The 19,638-nt window shown below is 50.0% G+C and overlaps 1 protein-coding gene and 1 pseudogene across 1 annotated transcript; both read left to right on the top strand.

Moving 5' to 3' along the window:
• The window catches only part of LOC142595306 (olfactory receptor 6F1-like), a 53,930-nt pseudogene extending 34,830 nt beyond the window's left edge, over nt 1-19,100 (top strand).
• On the top strand, nt 8,983-16,244 carry LOC142595166 (von Willebrand factor A domain-containing protein 5A-like). Its single transcript, XM_075722730.1, has 17 exons — nt 8,983-9,031; nt 9,384-9,631; nt 9,737-9,959; nt 10,322-10,464; nt 10,616-10,730; nt 11,174-11,301; nt 11,577-11,665; nt 12,113-12,257; nt 12,560-12,639; nt 13,145-13,256; nt 13,596-13,760; nt 13,905-14,008; nt 14,368-14,549; nt 14,728-14,934; nt 15,404-15,627; nt 15,834-15,960; nt 16,165-16,244. Exons 1-17 carry the CDS (start codon nt 8,983-8,985, stop codon nt 16,242-16,244), a joined length of 2,421 nt encoding a protein of 806 aa, XP_075578845.1.
• Nucleotides 19,101-19,638: the final 538 nt, after the last annotated feature.

The following is a 19,638-nucleotide window of genomic DNA, read 5'->3' as shown; positions in this document are numbered from 1 at the left end:
AATTTCCTTTCAAATGTCTTCATTTCCCTTCTTCTTGCCATACATAGTTAAAACAAATGACAAAAATGAAAATTATGCTGTACCTATTCTTTGAAACACATCTGGGAGCTCCCTAATTAGCTACACAATGCTTACAACTCTATGAGGAGTGGCAGAAAAACAAACACAGAGCTCATTCTGGCTGTCAGCATTTTAATGAGCCCCCTGAGGAATGTGGTGCTACCTCTGTGTTACTTTGTAGCTGTGGCAAAATCTGGCAAGGTGCCTTGAAGAAACGACAGGCAGAAGCAGAAAGAAAAGTTACTTGGAGTTTTAATGGAGCCCAGTGTGACATGCGAGACCAGAAACGTAGTTGGACAATGTGCTTCCCCCAGGGCTCATTAGAGCAGAAACTCACGGACTTTGATTACAGGCAGCACAGAAAGCCATAGCCTTCTCCTGTATCAGACTTCCCTTACAGAAGTCAAACAGCAATCCCCGGGCACCGGGAAGGCGGTCCTTTCAGTCAGCAATCCACACACATGGCATGTGGAAAGGAAATGCCACAGATCCACCTCTCCAAACCTGCTCTTTCAAAACACTGGCAGATGTGCGGGTCCGGCTCTCCAGGCTTCTGTTGTAATGGTCAGCCAAGACACTGCGACTGCAACACACACTGTTGACACATTCATGAACCACAAGCCTGCTGACAGGCTCCATCCTAACTCACAGCTCCCTTCTTCCACCCCGATCTGGGTCATCTCTGGATTCAGAGATACATTCTTATAGTTTCTACATCATATTTAGTGGCCTGATGAGAATGTCCAGGTACCCCAGGATGCCTCAAATGTTTGGACAGGTGAACTGAGCTTTGTACAGGTGTATCAGGCAACCCAAAGATGGGTATAATGAGTTGCACGAATTCCAGAAGCTAACTACCTTTCACTCCATCCTGGCTGCTGTAATGGTCACAACTAGACCACAAGAACTGGCCTAAGAATTATCTTTTCAATCTATAGTACAACAAAGATGATATGTAAGTCTGAAGTAGTCATGTTGGCTCTAGCTATAGTCCTGGAGAGAGGAACACCTCCAGAAGACAGCTCTTTCCACATGTCCTTGAGACATCCCTTGCCACTATTACTCATCAGGCATCCTTTTCTCTGCTACATGTCTGTCTAGATTTGCAGCATTGTTATTTTTTAGCTGCACTGTGTCTGACCTTTACTTGTCACATTCCAGATGCATTCTGGATACATGGGCTGCAACAAGGGTGTGAATCACATGTGTTTTTGCTCCGTTCCTGAATTCCAAGTTCCAACTGTCCACAACGAGGCAAACTTCATTCACTCCTGGGCTCCAATAAATCCACAAATTCCCTCTGTGTTGTGGTGGGACTTTCTGGCTTGTTTGTTCCAGGGACCACAACCACAGACAACAGGAACAAAACTGCATCGTTTGGCTCCCTCCTGTGGTGGTGCTTCCCCCCGCCCCACCCCTTTCCTCTTTCTCCTGTCCTGTCCTTATCCAAATCTTTGTATTATGGCTAGTAAGGGGAGAGAGAACAAACAGCTACCCCTAACAGCCTTGGAACCTGTTGGTATCATCATTACTGGAATTCCAGCAACTACCGACCCGAATTGTGGCTCGGATGGAAATTTACTGGTGATTAAAGTCAATCATCTCACAATCCTATGAACAGCAGTCCTAAGTGAGGCCCTTTGAGCTCTCCTGGACTGCCACGGGCTGCACCAGCATCTCCCTCTAAGCGAGATGCCTCTCACAGCTAGCAGATGAAAATTTGCTACAGCCAGAAATCCATTGCCAAAGACTGTGACTATGATTTAGAACTGTGATTTAGAAGGACTATGATTTTGAAGACTATGATTTAGAAACCTTCAGTCAAAAGAAGAAAGGAAAAGAGAGGAATTCTTTGAGTCACCATTTCCTCACCCAAGATGGCAAATACCATACCAAGGAAACATAACAGATACTGAAGGAAATCATGAGAAGAAATGTACTCTTTTATTTTAATGCACTGATAGTTATTAAAACTACCCATTTCTCTTCTTTCTCTCTCCCTCTCCTCTCCTCTCCTCTCCTCTCCTCTCCTCTCCTCTCCTCTCCTCTCCTCTCCTCGCCTCGCCTCGCCTCGCCTCGCCTCGCCTCGCCTCGCCTCGCCTCGCCTCGCCTCTCCTCCTCGCCTTGCCTCACCTCGCCTCTCTCCTTTATTTCTTTTGTTTTTTTATGGGGTTGACATTTTTTTGCTCATTTTCTGTTTGGGTTTTTTTTGGGGGGGTGTGTGTGTGCTTTTTTTTTCTGTTAGAGTTCCTTCAGAAGCTAAAAGAACACAAGGCTGAGGAACAAGAAAGTGATCTGCTAGGGACCTGGTGTTACTTGTTAAATTAAATATTGTGGCACACACAATTAACCTCAGTGTAGACACACATATCTAGACATATTAATCCCACAGTCAGTGTTCAAAGCAATTGAGATTAACTATGGTGTACGAGGATTTCTCTCTCTCTGTTGACCACAGGCTACTGTCTTAGTTCTGGACAGTCATATTGAAATATCTTTATTTCATTCAGATAGCATATCCAAAAGAGTAACACTTCAAAACAGAATAAAAATTACTCCTCTTTCACAAACCATATTTCAATAGAAAAGATCACGGGAAATTTTCCCACCTACCTTGCCTCAGGAGAGTGTGCATTTGTAATTCTTACAGGCAGACTGCTGAGGCTACCAGTAGAATTTCTGCCCTTCTTATCCCAAAATATACTGTGCAAATGGAAATTAAAATAATACCTAAGGAAATTTGGTATTCAGTTACACTGCGGTGAATATCTAGCAGATTGTCAGAATGGTTGTTTGTCTACCTATTCATCCTTCCTGCTGTAATTTTCTTCATATCCTGTGCATTAATGTCCACCCTAATATTTTCATCCTGGACCAATGTTAGAGGACAGAAGAGAGATATAAAATAATCTTTTCTAATTTAACCAAAATTAATCTGATTTACCTCTTAGAAATGTGATTTCAGCCTTGCCTGATATTGAAGGGGAAATTCTAATTGTAACTGCTCAGCAGCGGTAATTTGTGACAAAGGAATGATCTGTCATGGAGGGCAAGAAGGCCTAACTACTACAAGAAGAGGTTAAACTGGCTGGAAGCAGAGATGCCAGGGACAGAACAGACTCGTTGCAAGGGAGTGAAGTTTCCCTTGGTGATGAGGCAAGAAACAGCCACAGCATTGTCCTGTAGCCATCCTAGAATGGCAAGGAGGCTCAGGGGCCTAAGGTCAGGAGCCACCTTTGGGCAGCAGAGCTGGGCTGGGGGATGGGCCCGTGGCCAGGCTGAGGTGCCCCATGCAACCACTCCCAGGACTGGTGCTGGTGCAAGTGTATAGAAGGAATCTGCTTGTGACGCATCTTGGCAGACTCCATGTAGAACTGTGTGTTGTGGTCGGGCTCTGCCCAACGTATTGTTCATTAATTTTTTCTTTTCTACTTAAGCACAAACATGTGATTAATTTGCCTTGAGGGGTACCATAAAAATTCCTCAACAATATGATGCACCTCCACTTGAAGTGCTTTCGCTCTGTAGTTGAAGCAGGTCTTCCAGTGCACAAACCTTCTCCAGATGGCTGTGGCTCTGCTCTACCCGCCTGTGTACTGCTGAAGGACGAACCTCCATCTGGAACTGATATGAGATGGGTCAGTTTTCCCACTGTTTATTTTTCCTGCTGGAATAACAAGTGTCCCTTGGCATTACTGCATTTGGGAATTTACCATTAACAACCCACAATACCTCATACATTTTGCAGATTTTTCAGATTATGACACAACTAGAACAGGGTGAAAACAGAATTTTCAGTCTGAAATAAGTATTTTTCCTATTTGTCTTTATCATTTATTTTCTCTGTTACTTTGTTTCCCATCATCAGTCAAAATGGCAAGAATCTGCTTATTTTTGTGTGACTATTACTTACATTAAAATGATTTATTTTTCCTAAACCATGTTCTATAGATGTCTATGTTTTGACTGTATATATACATGTATTTTACACATTGGCAACTGAATTTTACATTTTAAAACAGACTGGAACAGGAGGCCAGAGCCTTCAAACTCACATCAATCATGTTTAAAATTTAGTTAATTACTGAAACTCCATGCATGACCTTACTTCATGAACATTTGTGTGCATTGTTATTGAAAGCAGAAAAAATAAGAATGCTCATGGATGGAATAACATTATAACAAGAACAAGATCCTTTTAGAAAGAAAATACATAGAAAAGTTTTTACACGTTGCAAAAAAAGGGGACAAAATTTTGACACGACAAGTTCCTCAGACTTTGGTGAAGAAATAAACAACCTTCATTGCTCGAGTACGCCTGAGGATACTGTAGTTCCTGTGATCCAATTAATCTCAAAAGACCTGTTGGGTCTGTGAGAAACTGTAAGAGGGACCTGGAAGGAGTACGAGGAGCAGAGCTGAAGTAGTGTTCAAGTGCAGTTACAGACCAAAGCGTGGAGTCATCTCTTGAGGTAGAGTTATTTAAAGATTTGTTGCCAGAGGCATTCCTGTTTCTGCCCAGTGACTCAGGATGATTAGCTGAGATGTACTCTGGAATGCCAGATGTTGGGGTGATGAGTCCCACCCACTGTACGCTTTGGTTTTCATTGTCCAGGTCTGGTGCTGATGCTAAGTTGCTAGAAGAAATTGTACACTGTGGGAGAGAGGTTGTCTTCACTAATACAAACTCTGTAATTGTTAAACCTGGACGTCTACAAGCTGTAGTCCTTGAACAAGGCATGGGAATCATGAGGGGGCAGGGAAGAGGGCCTTCCCTAAAATATGGTGCAGCAGTGTGCTGCGGTGAGCACTAAGCCCTTTCAAATCAGTAAGCCTCAGTGGGGTTTGCTCCACTGTAGGATCTCTTTCACCTGCAGAAAGGCCCTGGAAGGCTTGCTCCCAGCTGTATTTTCTCCTGCCAGAGTGATCTTGCCTGGAAGGGAGAGAGAAGGGGAAATCCGTTCTCCCTAGGTTGCCTCCATCCCTTTCCCTATCCATTTGAATAGAAACTCTTACACTCCTAAAGCTTCCAAAAATTAGGAATTGGAACTTCTTAAAGAAAATGAGCCTCCTCCAGATACCTTCTGCTCCCCAGCTGAGGGAGAAAGGCACATCTGGAAGCTTATTCACAACAGAATAGATCTGGGTGGATGGCACAAGTTTGAACATGAGCTTGATCACAGAAGCAGCACAAGAATACAGAGCTTGTACGTATGCCAGTCCACAGGATGCAGACACTCAAGGCCTGCAGCATGTGCCCCTGCTGGAGTTCAGATGGCTAAGTGAAGCAGTTTAGATGGCTGAGTCCAAGGTCAGCTCCTTTGCTGATAAGAGCTATTGTGAAGAAAGCAAGAAGCCTGTCCCCCCCGTTGCCTGCCTTGCTGGGTGACCACTGACTCCGCCTGATCGTGAGCGCTGTCTCTGGAGCTAGTCCTGACCTTGACTTACTTCTCAGCATCCTGGCCCCTTGTTGGTGAGGTCACTGCTCCCACCTACCTTACTGTTGCATTTGGCTCCCAGCTCACCTTCCCTTGTGGAGCAGCTGGCCTTTGCTGCTCCCTGACAGGGCCCTCCACATTCAACTCTGCTGGACCCATGCAGGCTTAAGAAACCAGTGGGAAATACAGTGCCCCAAATGCTTCCATGGATTTGTACCCAAGGCCACAATCTCTCCACAGCTCAGTTCCCCTCCTTTCTGAGCAGTGCTGTCTACCAGGGATGAATTCACAAATGAGAGCACAGGGTGAACGCTGGAGAACTGCAGCAAAAAATTTCATTCTTATGTCTAGTCTAAATCTATTATTTTTTACTTTAAATCCATTACTCCTTGTTCTGTCACAACAGGCCTTGCAAAAAAGATTGCCCCCATCCTTCCTATAGGCTCCCTGTTAAGTACTGAAAGGGCACAATAAGGTCTGTTCGCAGCCTTCTCTTCTCCAGGCTGAACAACCCCAACTCTCTCAGCCTGTCCTCGTAGGAGAGGCGCTCCAGCCCTCGGATCATTTTTGATGGCCCTCCTCTGGACCCGCTCCAACAGGTCCATGTCCTTCTTGTGCTGAGGGCTCCAGAGCTGGACGCAGGGCTCCAGGTGAGGTCTCACCAGAGCAGAGTAGAGGGGCAGAATCCCCTCCCTCGACCTGCTGGCCGCACTGCTTTTGATGCAGCCCAGGATATGGTTGGCTTTCTGGGTTGCAAGCGTACATTGTTGGCTCATGTCCAGCTTTTCATCCACCAGTACCCCCAAGGCCTTCTCCTCAGGGCTGCTCTCAATCTCTTCATCCTCCAGCCTGTATTGATATTGGGGGTTGCCACGTCCCAGGTGCAGGACCTTGCACTTGGCCTTCTTGAACCTCATGAGGTTCACACAGGCCCACCTCTCCAGCTTGTCCAGGTCCCTTTGGATGACATCTCATCCTTCTGGCGTGTCAACCTTCCACACAGCTTGGTGTCGTCTGCAAATCAGTTTAAGTAGTCTGTAGATGTCTGATTGAATTTCAAAGTGAGACTTATACTGCTGTATTATCCTTATTCCGTTGACCGAGTCTGAGACTAAGATTGGACCTAGCCGCACCTAGACTCCTCTCTGAGAAGGAGTTCAGAAAGCAAGGGGGTCCATTCTGAACCTTGTGACTCAACGGGAGGGTTTTCATATCCCCTACATACGATTTCTCTCTCTCTCTCAAATAATCCAATTTCCTTTATATACTTTTCCTATGTACTAGATATACATATATATACATTACCCTTATCCATATAAACCGTTGACCAAGTCTGAGACTAGGACTAGACCTAGATGCACCTAGGCTCCTCTCTGAGAAGTTTAGAAAGCAAGGGGGTCTATTCTGAACCTCGTGACTCAACAGGAGAGCCCCCCCCCCTTTTATTCCATATGTACGCAATCCTTTTATGAATCATTCTAACTCATTGTGATTTAATTCTCTTTTATGTGCTTCTATGTAGTAATAGAGTGAACCTTGCCATCTTTGAATCTGTAACTAAGTCACTGTTTTGATCAATTTTGTCTAATCACTTTATTAATCATTGATGATTGAGTGCTATTGAAAATATTATAATCAAATTCTGCAATTAGCTACAAGTAAATTCTAACTGTTACTAAATTGTTGCAGGGGGCCCTTAGCAACTGCTGCGCATTGCATCAGATGTGATGACAGAGTGGAAGGGCTGGGCGGTGGGCGTAGATTTGGCAGACTCCTTTTGGCCAGGAGCAGTCCTGCGGAGGGATTTGCAGCCCCTTCCTTGGCTGTGCCCGGAGCATCCTGCGGCGGCGAGGGACGCAGCTCCCCGCCCCGGATGCCCTACCCCTTTGGGCGCTGGCAGGGCAGGGTGCGCAGACGCTCCCATGGCTGCGCTAGCTCATGTGGTGCAGAGTCCCACAGCGCAGTTTGCAGAAGCTCCCGCCTACTCACCACTTTCACTTCCGAGGCGGGGATGGGGGTCCAGGGACCCCAGTTAGATCCTTCTCCCCTCCCCATTCCACAGCCTCCCGGGCTACCCGGCATCCGGAATCCCCACTGTCCCCACAACCCCCAGCAAACTGGCGCCCAGGTGCTCAGGAGGAGGTTTGCAGAGATCCCAGCTGGGGGTGGGGCGTGTCTCCACCCCCCTGGCCCTGATTCCCCGCCTTCCCTCCCGTCTGTGCCTCCACCTGCCCCTCCGCCTCTCTCTCCATCGCAGCCATCCCTCTGATTACGTAGCCCTGCATCTTCCTGCCTGCCCGAACATCTCTTGCTCTGTCTCTCCATCCCTCCCCTTTCTGTCCCTCTAGCTCACCCGTCTGCCCCTTACTCTCTCTCCCCCTTCCTCTTCCACCTCGCCCTCCATCTGTCTGATTGTCCGTCCATCCCTGCTGGCTCCGGCCTTGATTCTGGTGAGTGTCTGCTTGTTTGTGCTTCACTTTGTTATTCTGTCCTTATTCTCTGTTCATTGCCCCTGGTCACTGGGGAGAGCTTGGCCCTATTCAGTCCATCCCTCTGTCCATCCCTCACCCCCACTCCCCCAAGGACTTAGACCCTATTTGCTCTGTCTGTCCACCCTGTCAGCATGATGGTGGGGTGAGGATTTTTCTGGTGGTCCCCAGAGCAAGGACTGGGGAAACTGAGGCAAATATGTCTGAACTAGAGAGATTTATGTGGATGGGTTTGGGGTGGAGGGTGGTCCCTTCCACCTGGCACTTGGCCAGAAGACAGACACTTACACTATACCCTCCCCCCAGTGCCTTTCTGGGATTTGCTCTGCAATCATGGAATACCTGTCCCTGGCCTCATTTCTCTCTCCATCATCTTCCCCCTTATTATCTGGACTTTCAAGATGCCCTCGCAGGTGCTATCGCTCGTCCAGCTACATTCACACAGTACTGTGTGTGATGGGTACCTGCTCATCTCTTCTGAAATGGACCCCTCCACCTGTCCATCCATCTATTTCAACAAAAATTCTGATGTCTCTCTGTTTGTCTGCCTATGCCTCCATCTGTCCCAAAATGGACCTCATCTGCCAATCTATCCATCCAGCCATGGATGGATAGCCATGTATTGTTCATCCCACTACAGCCCCATCCATCCATCCATCCATCCATCCATCCATCCATCCATCCATTCTTGCTTTCACATGCCCTTCCCTCCATCTCCCCTTGCTACCCCTCAGTTCTCTTCAAGATTCTCCCGTGGTGGGGGTGACTGCAGACCACCTCAATGCAGAGATACTCCTGATGGCATCCCAGCGCTCGTGAACAGGGATTTCTGAATCCCTGGCTTTGCTCTGTCTGTACATGGTGGGTTGCGGCTTCCAGCTATGTGTGTAGGACCAGGGAAATGGCAAGGAATCTTCACCATATAGGGGCAGCCTGGTGGTTTCTGTGGATCTCTCCTCTTACGGAAGACCTTTCTTGCCTGCAGGTCTCCAGAAATGTGGCGTCAGAGCTTTGGACTTCTAGGAAAATCCTACACCCATGACAGTGAGCTGGGGATCAGACAGCTGAGGGACATTTGGGGGATGGGGGATGCTCCCAAAGGGGGACAAAGGAAGGCCGCCATAGGGGGAAATATCTGGACTGGATCTGGCCAGGGTGAAACAAGGATGGGAATGGTCAAGAGCTCTACAGGAAACGGGTGGGGAACAGAAGTATGGAGAAAAAGGGAAGCTGAGGCAGACACCGTTCTATGGCAGGCTCACACTAGATAGACCCTCAGTAACGGTCACTTAGTCTTGGTTTCCAGGGTGGGAACAGCCACATACTTGAAATAGCCCCAGCCACCTCCTTGTGTCGTTCATGTGTGCTGATGGACAGGCTGCATCTCTCCCAACAGCAACAGGATCCTTTTTGCTGGGGAAGTGGCTCCACATACCCCTGTACCCAGTGCCTCTGTGTAGCGCTGTGGTGGATGTCGCTATCCAGGATTATGTGGCTGATGTGGCCTCCGAACTCATCTACCAGAACAAGAGTCACATCTCCACAGAAGTCCTCTTCGCCTTCCCCCTGAGCCCCCACACGGCCATCTACTCCTTCCAGGTCCGCAGTGAGGATGCCAACATCCAGGCTATGCTGCAGGATGAGGTATCAGCATCGAGGGACGAATGGGTGAACCACCACAGGGGCATGGGATGAGCAGCCCATGGCCTGCCTGGTGGTCAGCTTTCTGTCCCTCCCTTTCCCACCTAGCCCCAGCAGCTGCATAAGCCTCTAGGAGGCTGGGAGAATCTGGAATACCTTCAGAATCAGTCTAACTATCCAGGTGAGATGTTTGCTTGCTTCCTGGGCACCCTGTCCCCTGGCGGGGAGGTGGTCGTGACCTTGCGCTACGTCCAAGAGCTGCCACGGAAGCCAGATGGAGCCGCCCATTTTGTGCTGTCACCCACGCTCCATCCCTACACAAAACACTATGGTGAGTGACCCCACAAGGAACCTGCCCTCCCAGTCACACACCCCACAGAAGGGTCACACACTCCCCATGTACTTTACAAACAGACACGACACAACTTCCCTTTGCACCCACAGGGGGACCCACAATTTTCCCCCATGCAGCCCCTGGACAGATCCACATATTCTTCCTTGTGCCCCGTGAGGGGATCCACACCTCCCACACACTTTTCCCATAAACAGACTCATGGACCCCTGCATACACCTTGTTGACAATCCCCAGTTCTCTCCATATGTCTTACATGTGGATGCCAAATCCTGCACCCGCCATGCCCTACCCCTGCAGGGAGAGCCTTTGCCCTCCCCAGTGCTGTGGTCTCCTTGCAGCCTGGAATTGTCTCGCTAGCAAGCTGCCCTACAGCCTGCTGCTCACTGCTAGCCTGCAGTCACCCCGTGGAGTGGCCAGTGTCCAGGCCAACTTCGCCCTCACCCCTTTGATCTACACTGCCCAGGATCGCAGTACTGCACAGGTATGCCCTCCTGAGTGCCAGGATCCTGGGGGGAACTTGGGAGGGGTGTCATCACTGAGAAAAAGGGGATGTACTGGGATCAGTGCCTGTGCTCCTGGCCGAATGCTGGGTCTGGTCCCCTCCTGTGTATGACCAGGCACCCCTTCTCCAGGTCTCACTGGCTGGCAGCCCACCAAGTCACAATGATTTGGAGCTGCTGGTGTATTTTGGAGACCCCCCTGCAGTCAGTGCTGTGGTGGAGAAGGGAGACCCTGGGGCCCCTCCAGGTGAGTGCAGCTGGGGAGAGAACATGGGGGCACCTCTGGGTTGCAGGAGGCACTGGGGCATGGGGAGACACTGGGGATTCTGGGGGGTGAGATATCATTGGACACTGGGATGGGAATGGGAGGCATTCAGATGGGATAGTTTGGGTCCTGGGGCTCCAAGGTGGGGTGCTGTGGACATTGTGGTGAGGTATCAGATACATCAGCATGTGTATGGGAAGTTCTATGTCAGGGCTCACTGCGTAGCTGTATTGGAGGCACTGGGCTGGAATACATGGGGCACTGGGCTGTGCAATTGGTGGACAGTACAGTAGGGTAATTGAGGTACCAGTGTTGGGCCATCACGGGCTCTGGGATGGTGGAAGCTGAAAGCACAATGAGAATCAGAAGCAGGAGGAGGAGGAGGGCCCCTATCTGGCCTTCATCCCACCGTATACCTCCTCCAGGCTCCCTGCTTGGTGACCCCATGGTGTTGGTGACACTGGCACCCAGCATCCCTGAGGCAGTGCCTGGGCAGTGCCAGTCTGGAGAGTTCATCTTCCTCCTGGACACCACTTTCCTTGAGCATGCACAGGTACCCCCACAGAGCAGGGATGAGGATGGGGTGGAGGAGCAGGTTGATGGGGAGTGGGCCAGGGCAAGCATTTACAGAGGGACAGAGATGTGAAGGGGGACTGGTGGGGCCTGAAATGGTGCTGAATCATCTTGGGTGCCCAGGGGAATTCAGGGCACTGGCTTGGCTCATCCAGGGGAGTCCAGAGGCTTTAGGAGGACCAGGCAATGGTCAAAGGCATCTGTACCCCCCACAGGTGCCTCCGAAAACCACCTGCCTGCTGTGTCTTTCCATAGGACTCCCTGCTCTTCCTTCTCAAAAGCCTGCCCCTGGGCTGCTACTTCAACATCTACTGCTACGGAGAAACCTCTGTGGGCATCTACCCGTGAGCAAACATGGGGCAGGCTGGGTGCTATGGGGCTGGATTAGGTGCTGGTGGGTAGGGCTGGGTGCTGTGGGGCATGGCTGGGTGCTGTGGGGCTGGAATGGGTCCTGTGGGGCAGGGTTACATGCTGGAGGGCAGGTGTGCGTGCTCAGAAATCGTCTGGTTGCTATGGGACAAGGCTGAGTGCTGGAGGGCTCGACTGGCTACTGTAGGGCAGGGCTGGATTCTGGGGATGGGATCTTTGTGGCATTATGGGATAGCACCTCCTGGGGTTCTGTTGAGCAGAGTCTTGTAGGAACTATGAAGCCGGGTGTCTTCAAGAACTACTGTGGGCAGGGACTTGCAGAGGACCCTAGGGCATAGCTGTGGGAAGTGCTATGGGGCAGGGTCTCGGGGAGCACTAAGCATAGAGCAATGTGCTCTCCAAACATGCTGTGTCCCCTGCAGGCAAAGTGTTGAATATACTCAGGACAACCTGACCGAGGCCATGCAGCGCATCCCCCCCACGGGCTCCAGTTTGGATGACACCAATCTGCTGGGAACCCTCCGCTCAATCTACAATACCCCTCGCCCCCGCGGGCATACGCGCCAGGTCTGGGTGCAGGGGCATGGAGGGGTGGAGGGACAGGTGTCCCAGGAGGGGAGAGAGGACACAGGAGTGTGGGTGGAAGGAGCCACCCAAAGTACGTGGTGGTCACAAGGGAACAAGAAGGATATTGTGGGATGTGGGAGAATGGCAAAGTGGTCTATATCTTTGGGGGTTTCTGTCCCTGAGTGGATATGCCTCCCTGTGGTAGTCTCTCTCCTGGGCTCCTCTCTCCATATCAGGGGCCTGCTCTCCCAGTTTTGGGGTCCCTGTGCAGGGTCCCACTTCTCATGTCCCCTGTCTCCCAGCTCTTCATCTTCATGACCAGGCTACCCCCTGACAAGGAAGCCATCGCAGCTGAGGTCTGCCATCACCGCAACAGCCACCGGTAATGGGAACTCTCTGCCCCCCATCCTCCGCTTGCCCTTTGGTTACCCAGTCATTTCCATCCCTGGTGAGGGCCCCTGTTCAGCAGCGCCTGTCCCAATCCTTGGGCCCCTCTGTTGTCCCCAGGGTGGTGTTCCCACCTTGCACAGCTCTCCTATGCCAAGCCCCCATGTGGGAGTCTTTGCTTACTACTCCCACAACCAACGCACCCTCCACAGACTGAGCAGGGAGACTGAGGCACAGGGCTTGTACACCCTGATGTGCCCCCAAGCTCCGCCCCAGCCCCACTAGACTGACCCCAGCTCTGCCCCAAGTCCCAGCTTTCCTCTGCCAGCTCCCTATCTAACCCCAGCTCCAACCCCAGTCCTTCACTCCCTGCTCTTCCTCCTGCCTCCTTGTTCTGCACCCCAGCTTTAACTCCAGCCTGTGTTCTCCAGCTCTGTCCTGACACCCTTGCACCCACCTCTGGCTCCCATTTCTGACACCTTTCCCTGCTTCCCCCATAGGTGTTTCTCCTTCTGCTTCTCTAAGGACAGCGCTGCCCTGGCTACAGCCCTGGCCAAGGAGACAGGGGGTGAAGCTACCTACGTCTCCTCTGACAACAGTATGACAGCTGTGGTAGGAACCCAGGAGCCCTGGCAGGTCCCCCTCTATCCCACAAACACACTGACTACCCCAGCACCTGGACTGCCCACACACAGCAGTCAAGACCCAGCTGCCCCAGGAACCCAGGTGCTCAGGCTTCCCCTGACTCTACCCCACCACCCCACTGCACTGAGAACCCAGGTGTCCGGGCTTCTGCCCCACCATTACCCACAGACCTGACTGCACCCAGGGACCCAGCTGGCGCAGGCTATCCCGCACATTCCGCTGTCCCCCAGGGAACCCTGACACCGGGGGCTGTGGGCTGAACCCTGGTGGAGCTGTGAACTGTGGTGCCCTGCCCTCTGTCTCCAGGTGTTGAAGTGCCTGAAGCGGGCCCTCAAGCCAGCAGCTGAGGGAGTCTTTCTGAGCTGGACCCTGCCCCGTGGCCTGCAGGTTGAGGTGCTGGGGGGCACACCTCAGTCCATCTTTCAGGATCAATACAGCCTCCTCTACGCCCGGATCCATGGACAGGCACAGGTGAGAGCTGGGACTCCTGTCACCCCCAGTTACCTCCCAGTAGCCTCCCAGTAACCGCCAGTAATCTTCTAGCAACTTCCCAATATCCCCCAGTAACCATCTTGTGTCCCCAGTAACCTCCAGTAACTTCCCATGTGTTCCCAGGATACGACGGTGGCCAAGGGGGTCATGACCTTGCAGTACAGCCTGGATGGCCAGGATGTCACTCACACGATTGAATTCCCACTGTGCCCACAGGGAGATGGCCGGTGAGAGCCTGTCCTAAGGGAAGATGCATGCATCCCCCTCAACACTAACATGGACTCGAGCTGAGAGGGGGCCCAGTTAGCTTATGCATTCTCACCTTCCACACACAATCCCAAACTGGCAGAGAACCCAGGTGTCCAAGCATGCCCTCCTTCCCTGCTTTGACCCCACAGTGGTAGGACTCAGGAACCTGGGCATCACTTCGCTCCAGACAGACGAGGACCCAGGCGTCCAGGTTTTCCCTCTGTCCACCCTCACCCCTGAAGGGAGAGAACCCAGGTGTCCAGGCTCTTTGTCTGTCCACCTTGCCCCAGCATGGAGACGAGCCAGGTGGTCAGGCCTCCCCCAACTCTGTCCCCAGGCTGGCTGGGCATCGTCTGGCTGCGAGATGCTTGCTGGAGAGGTTGTTGCCAGAGGCTACGAGTGGGTCAGGGGATGAACCAAGGCATCGTGCAGTTGAGATCAGCCTCACTTCGGGGATCATCTGCCCCTTTACCAGCTATGTGGGGGTTCGCACATCACAGAGGGTCTCCTGGTACCGAGGTAAGGAAAGGCACTTGCAGCAAAGAGCTGGGGGGGCAGCTCCATGGGATGCTCTTATTCCACTGGAGCTGGAACCCCAGCCACAGGGCACTCCCAGTCTCATGAGCAGGCGCCACCACCACCAGGTGGTTCTTTCCCATGTGCTTAATTCAGACCCTTTCCCTCTTTACCCTCGAAGGGCCCCTGGCACTCTTGCCACCCCGCCAGTCACTCATCCCCTGCCAGATAGTTGAGCTTCGTGGCTCCGGTAGAGTCTCTTCCTGCCTTCCTAAGACAACCTGGGTCCCACCTGGCTGGCTGACAGCAGCGTGTGAGTCATGGCTTGCCCTCCGTCGACTCACCCGTAGCATTGCTGCCCTGCCGCAGCGGGGGGCTTGCTCAAAAGGTATGGGATAATCCAATTCTTATAGGAGGGTTACACTGCCATGTCTTGCCCATGGCATGGAAACTGATGAAATTTGCCTTTAACTCTTCCCTTAGTTACCCTTAAACCTGAAAGTCCTTCAGTAAATATGAGACCCAGCTCAGGGACACCCAGGGAGGGACAGGGACGATGCTGGATCACAAATGCACATTTGGATAAGATGCGTTGGAGGGTATCAAGAGGGGTCTTGGGACATGGCTGGGCAGGAATGCCAGGAGAAGAGGCAACGGTCAGGGTTGGGGATGACTTAGGGGTGTCCAGAAAGGGCTGCAGATGGGACTGCTTTTGGAACATGCAGGAAGGGGCTTAGACTGCAGGTAGCTGCCTAAAGAAGAGCAGCGGTTATGTTCTGGGGCATTGCACAGGAGAGTAGAGAGGGGTCAGCTTCTTGTGATTTTCCCAGCCCTCCTGTTCACATCTTCTCCCACAGCATGTACACCACCACCACCATCTATTTCTTCTCTCAAGTATGCGGATCTCACAGAATTTGATTGGTGCTCTCCAATTTTGGGGCGATGGTCCACTGAAGCCATTGCCGAGTGCCAGGAACTGGTGGCACTGCAGAACGTGGATGGCTCCTGGGCTCTCAGCTCAGGCTTGGCCTCTGTGCTGGAAATCAATGAGGCTGAAATCAAGGGAAAGATGCCTGGTGAGGTAAGGGGAGAACCTCTTATGGTGGCAGCGTGTCGTCCTGGGGCAGTGGGAACCCCTTGGCTGCTGGCAACACTGGCATCCTAAGGGCAACCAGAGAGAAATGAAAGGATCAGAAACCAGAATCCACAAAGGAAGGGGGGAAGCAGTGAGGGGATAGGGGGGTTTCTCAGCACTGCATGCTGGTCGGAGTCATTGTTCCCCTACAGGTCATGGAGCCAAGCATCTGGGCCACAGTGCTGGCTGTGACCTGGCTGCACAGAAACGACAAGTTTTACCAAGACGTCTGTGAGTTGCTGGAGGCCAAGGCTGTGACCTGGCTGTGCAGCCGAGCTGGTGAGTCTTGAGGGTCCTTTTCCTGCTGATCCCCACAGCACAGCCTCCTCCCTTCTCTCTCCAGTGGGGCCTGCCTCACCCCTTCGCAGGACCACAATTTCCTGGGGACAGCTGATGGAGTCCTGTGTCCCCTTTCTCCTTTCTGTCTGTGGACTCTCCCTCCTGCCTGACTCCCCTAGTGCCCCTGTCTCTCCCTGATTGCAGTGTCCCAGCTGGACAAGTGCCTGGAGGCAGCCAGCACCCTCCTAGGGATCAGCGTGAAGCCAAGTGTCTTCAGGCTCTGAGCTCAACACACATGCCTTGTGCTACAGACCGGCAGCACCTCCAGAGCTAAAAAGGGCCAGAAAGTATAGCCTAAATTCACCTACCATGCTGGGATACCACTGATGCTACTAGCTGGGGTCTTACATTACAGATGAATTCTCACTGCTCATGTCTTATACCAGCTGGGCTGAACCTGTGTTGTGCTGAACTCCTCATGAGAAAACCTCTAGTTCAGAGCCTCCAGCGTGTTTGATTTGGGCAGAGGTGGGAGTGGGAAGGAAGCATCACATGCCCCAGTGGTCACCCTTCCCGAATTTGGCTTTGGCAAAATGGACTACTGGCCTCCACAAAGATGGTGCTTAGGGACATGGTTTAGTGGTGGACTTGGTAGTGTTAGCTTAACGGTTGGACATGATGATCTTAAGGGTCTTTTCCAACCTAAATGATTCTATGATTCTATGGTTTCTGTCTTGACAAGAGAGTAATGTGCACACTAGAAAAGATGTTTAGAGGTGTCAACAGCAGGCACAATAGCAGTGGCTCCCAATGAAGGACTCCTGCTGCACCCCACTTGCTGACCTCTTTGCTTTACCCCAGAAGACCAGGCTGCTTAGCACTTGCATTGCTGAATAGCACTTGCAAAACAATCACATCGATTTGCAAATTTGTATCTTCTGGGTGTTTCCCACATTTTTTTTAAAAGCAGACTATTTAGCTAAGGAAAGGTATGTGCTTGTGTGACTGCCTGGAGTCAGCTCTGGCTGCAGGGAGATATCTCCAGAGCTCTGGCTTTTTAGGGCGAGCAAGGTCTGATTCATTCCCAGAAGGCTTATGGACAGCGGTGAACAGCATGTTTCTCAGGTGTCTGGCAAAGTGATGCGTAACACTTTCTTCTGGCCTCAGGTTATTCAGCTGCAAATAGGATGCACTGATACAATCATTCATGCTTGCTGTGATCCTCTTTTTAAGACTTTCAGGGCAGAACCTTTTAAAATTATCCACCACTATGCATGCAGTCCACTGCACCTGACTCCCTGTCAATCCCAGTACCATGCATGGGCCTTTTTGCTTCCACTTCAGATGGGACAAACCAAATTTCAGATCATATTCCTGTTGAAAACCCAAATGCCCTAAAGGGCCAGAGAAATGGGACAGGGGTCACCTGCCACCACAGTCTTCTGAGATGCACTGAAAAAACCTGATCCTCAAGGAAACAACAGTGTCCCTCTGAGTTGGTTCTCAGGCAGAGAAAGCTGAAGACAGAATTGCTGATGAGTCTCGTCAAATGCCAGCTCCCTGTCTAGCCTGTCGTACTTTCAGGAGTACCAAGTACTGGAAGGGCACATAGTCATTTGCATACAGACAATGCAGTACTGTTCAAGGTCCTTGAGGTGGGAAGGGGATGCTGCATTTTCCACTGTTCTGCTGTCTCGCACACTCTTTTTTTTACTGACATGTTCCTGTGGATGGGAAAATTGCTGATAACAGATCTATTTCAGTCTGAGACCTGACCAAAACTAAACCATTAGTGGGAGCAACAGGGAGGAAAAAAAAAGGCTGATTAATCCTCCCAGAGTGCTTATGTGTTCTGTTGGCAATCCAAATACCAGCTGGTCATTTTTCCTGGTACTAATAACAATACTTGTAAAAAACGTCTGTTAGGCTATGATTGCCTTTATACATCTTGCATATCAAGAAGAGAGAAAAAGCAGCATCCTTAATATAAATGCAGCTGGTAGGAGTAGGCGTTCATTATCCAACCCTTTGTCTGGGTCTGAGGTAAATGGTGAGTCTGTTGGTGTTTTTGAGGGCTGTCTCTCTGCTGTGGGCTGACTGTGGTCAGAGCTGGGGGCTTTCTCCTGTGTAAAGAAGAAGAAGGGGCTGCTTTAAATCCCTGGTTGTTTGGGATAGGAAAAAAGGATTTCAAGCATGTGACCCAAGGGTAGCGAGACAAATATCTGAGAAAAAACTGATTAATGGTTTGTGAAACTCTTTGACAACAAAATTAATGGGAGCAGGGTTGGGGGTGGGAAGGGAAGACTTACAGGAGCCAAAACTCTTTGGAGTTCTGTTCTTGCAGATGGAAATGTTTGGAACTTCAGGTGGAAGCTGCTGTAGCTGAGCTAGAGAAAAAACAACATGAGGAAATATCTTCTGCATGAAAGCTTTTATTTCAGTTTGAACCAGGATCATTCTGTTGTAACAAAAATCCCTAGTTCTGTTGTCGCAAACCGGGCTCGTTTACCCGCTGCACAATAAGCCAATCTTTACACACTGAGAAGAGATACTGTTTTATTCTCAAAGTTGCACAAGTTTGGGTGCTAGGTGGTAATTCCACAAAGCTAGCACACTTACCAAAGTTTTCTGTAACATTACAATTAACACACCACACCTATCTAACTACATAATCATTAAATTAGCTAAGCATACTTGTCTCTTACTGGTTCATATCTTCTTCACTTAAATTTAAAGGCACAGTATGATTTTAACTTACTACGCATGCTCAAGGAGAGTGGGTGGTAGTCTCTCTAGTTTTTAATTGAGTCGGTGGGCCGACTCAGTACTGAGCAACAACTAAACCATCAGTGTGTTATCAACATTCTTCTCATCCTAAATCCAAAACGCAGCACTGTGCCTGCTGCTAGGAAGAACATTAACTCTATCCCAGCTGAAACCAGGACAATGGGACAGTCATATTCATTTACACCAGGCCAAGAGACTATGCCTCACTAAATATGAACAAAGTGGTATCCCTTCTGAACACCTTTGTAATGCCCCTGCTGAACCCTTTTATTTATACTTTGAGGAACAAAGAGGTAAAGACTGCCTTGAAAAAATCAGTGACTAGAAATAAAATATTTGAGGTTAAAGAATGAGAACTAAAATGTTGACTTTTCTGCAGGTTCCTGTAGCAAACTGATTCTAGAAACCTCTTTGAGAAGTACATATCAGTAATTTTATAAAGGTGGCAGATTATTTAGATCATGATTAGGCAGGCAGAAATACTGCCACCTGATTGTGTGATCTGTGGTCAATATTTGACTTACATACTTGGTTGCCTGTTCTTCCACTTGTTTATTCTGAGATTATGCTTCCAAGTCTTTTCCAAAGATTCATTATTTTCATTATCTATCAAAGTAAAAATTAAAAATAAAAGGGCTCTCTGCCTTTTACTGTATTTATTTGTTACTATGAAAGAGATGTTTTATGATTACAAAATTTACTTCTTCTAAAATAAAGAGGTTGAGGGGGTTTGTGTTCATGTTTGTTGTGGCTCCTCTGACCTTTATCATAGCACCATCACCATAGATCAGCATAAGCAGACCTACTTGCTATTTATATTCTGCATCTTTTATGTGATTTACATGGTTGATATACAATGCCTCCCTAATTTCTGACATGAATATCCTCATC

Source organism: Pelecanus crispus, chromosome 18 (genome assembly GCF_030463565.1).
Source record: "Pelecanus crispus isolate bPelCri1 chromosome 18, bPelCri1.pri, whole genome shotgun sequence".
Lineage (NCBI taxonomy): Eukaryota > Metazoa > Chordata > Aves > Pelecaniformes > Pelecanidae > Pelecanus > Pelecanus crispus.
The sequence above is the reverse complement of the archived record's forward strand: the minus strand, read 5'-3'. Positions and strand labels throughout refer to the sequence as shown.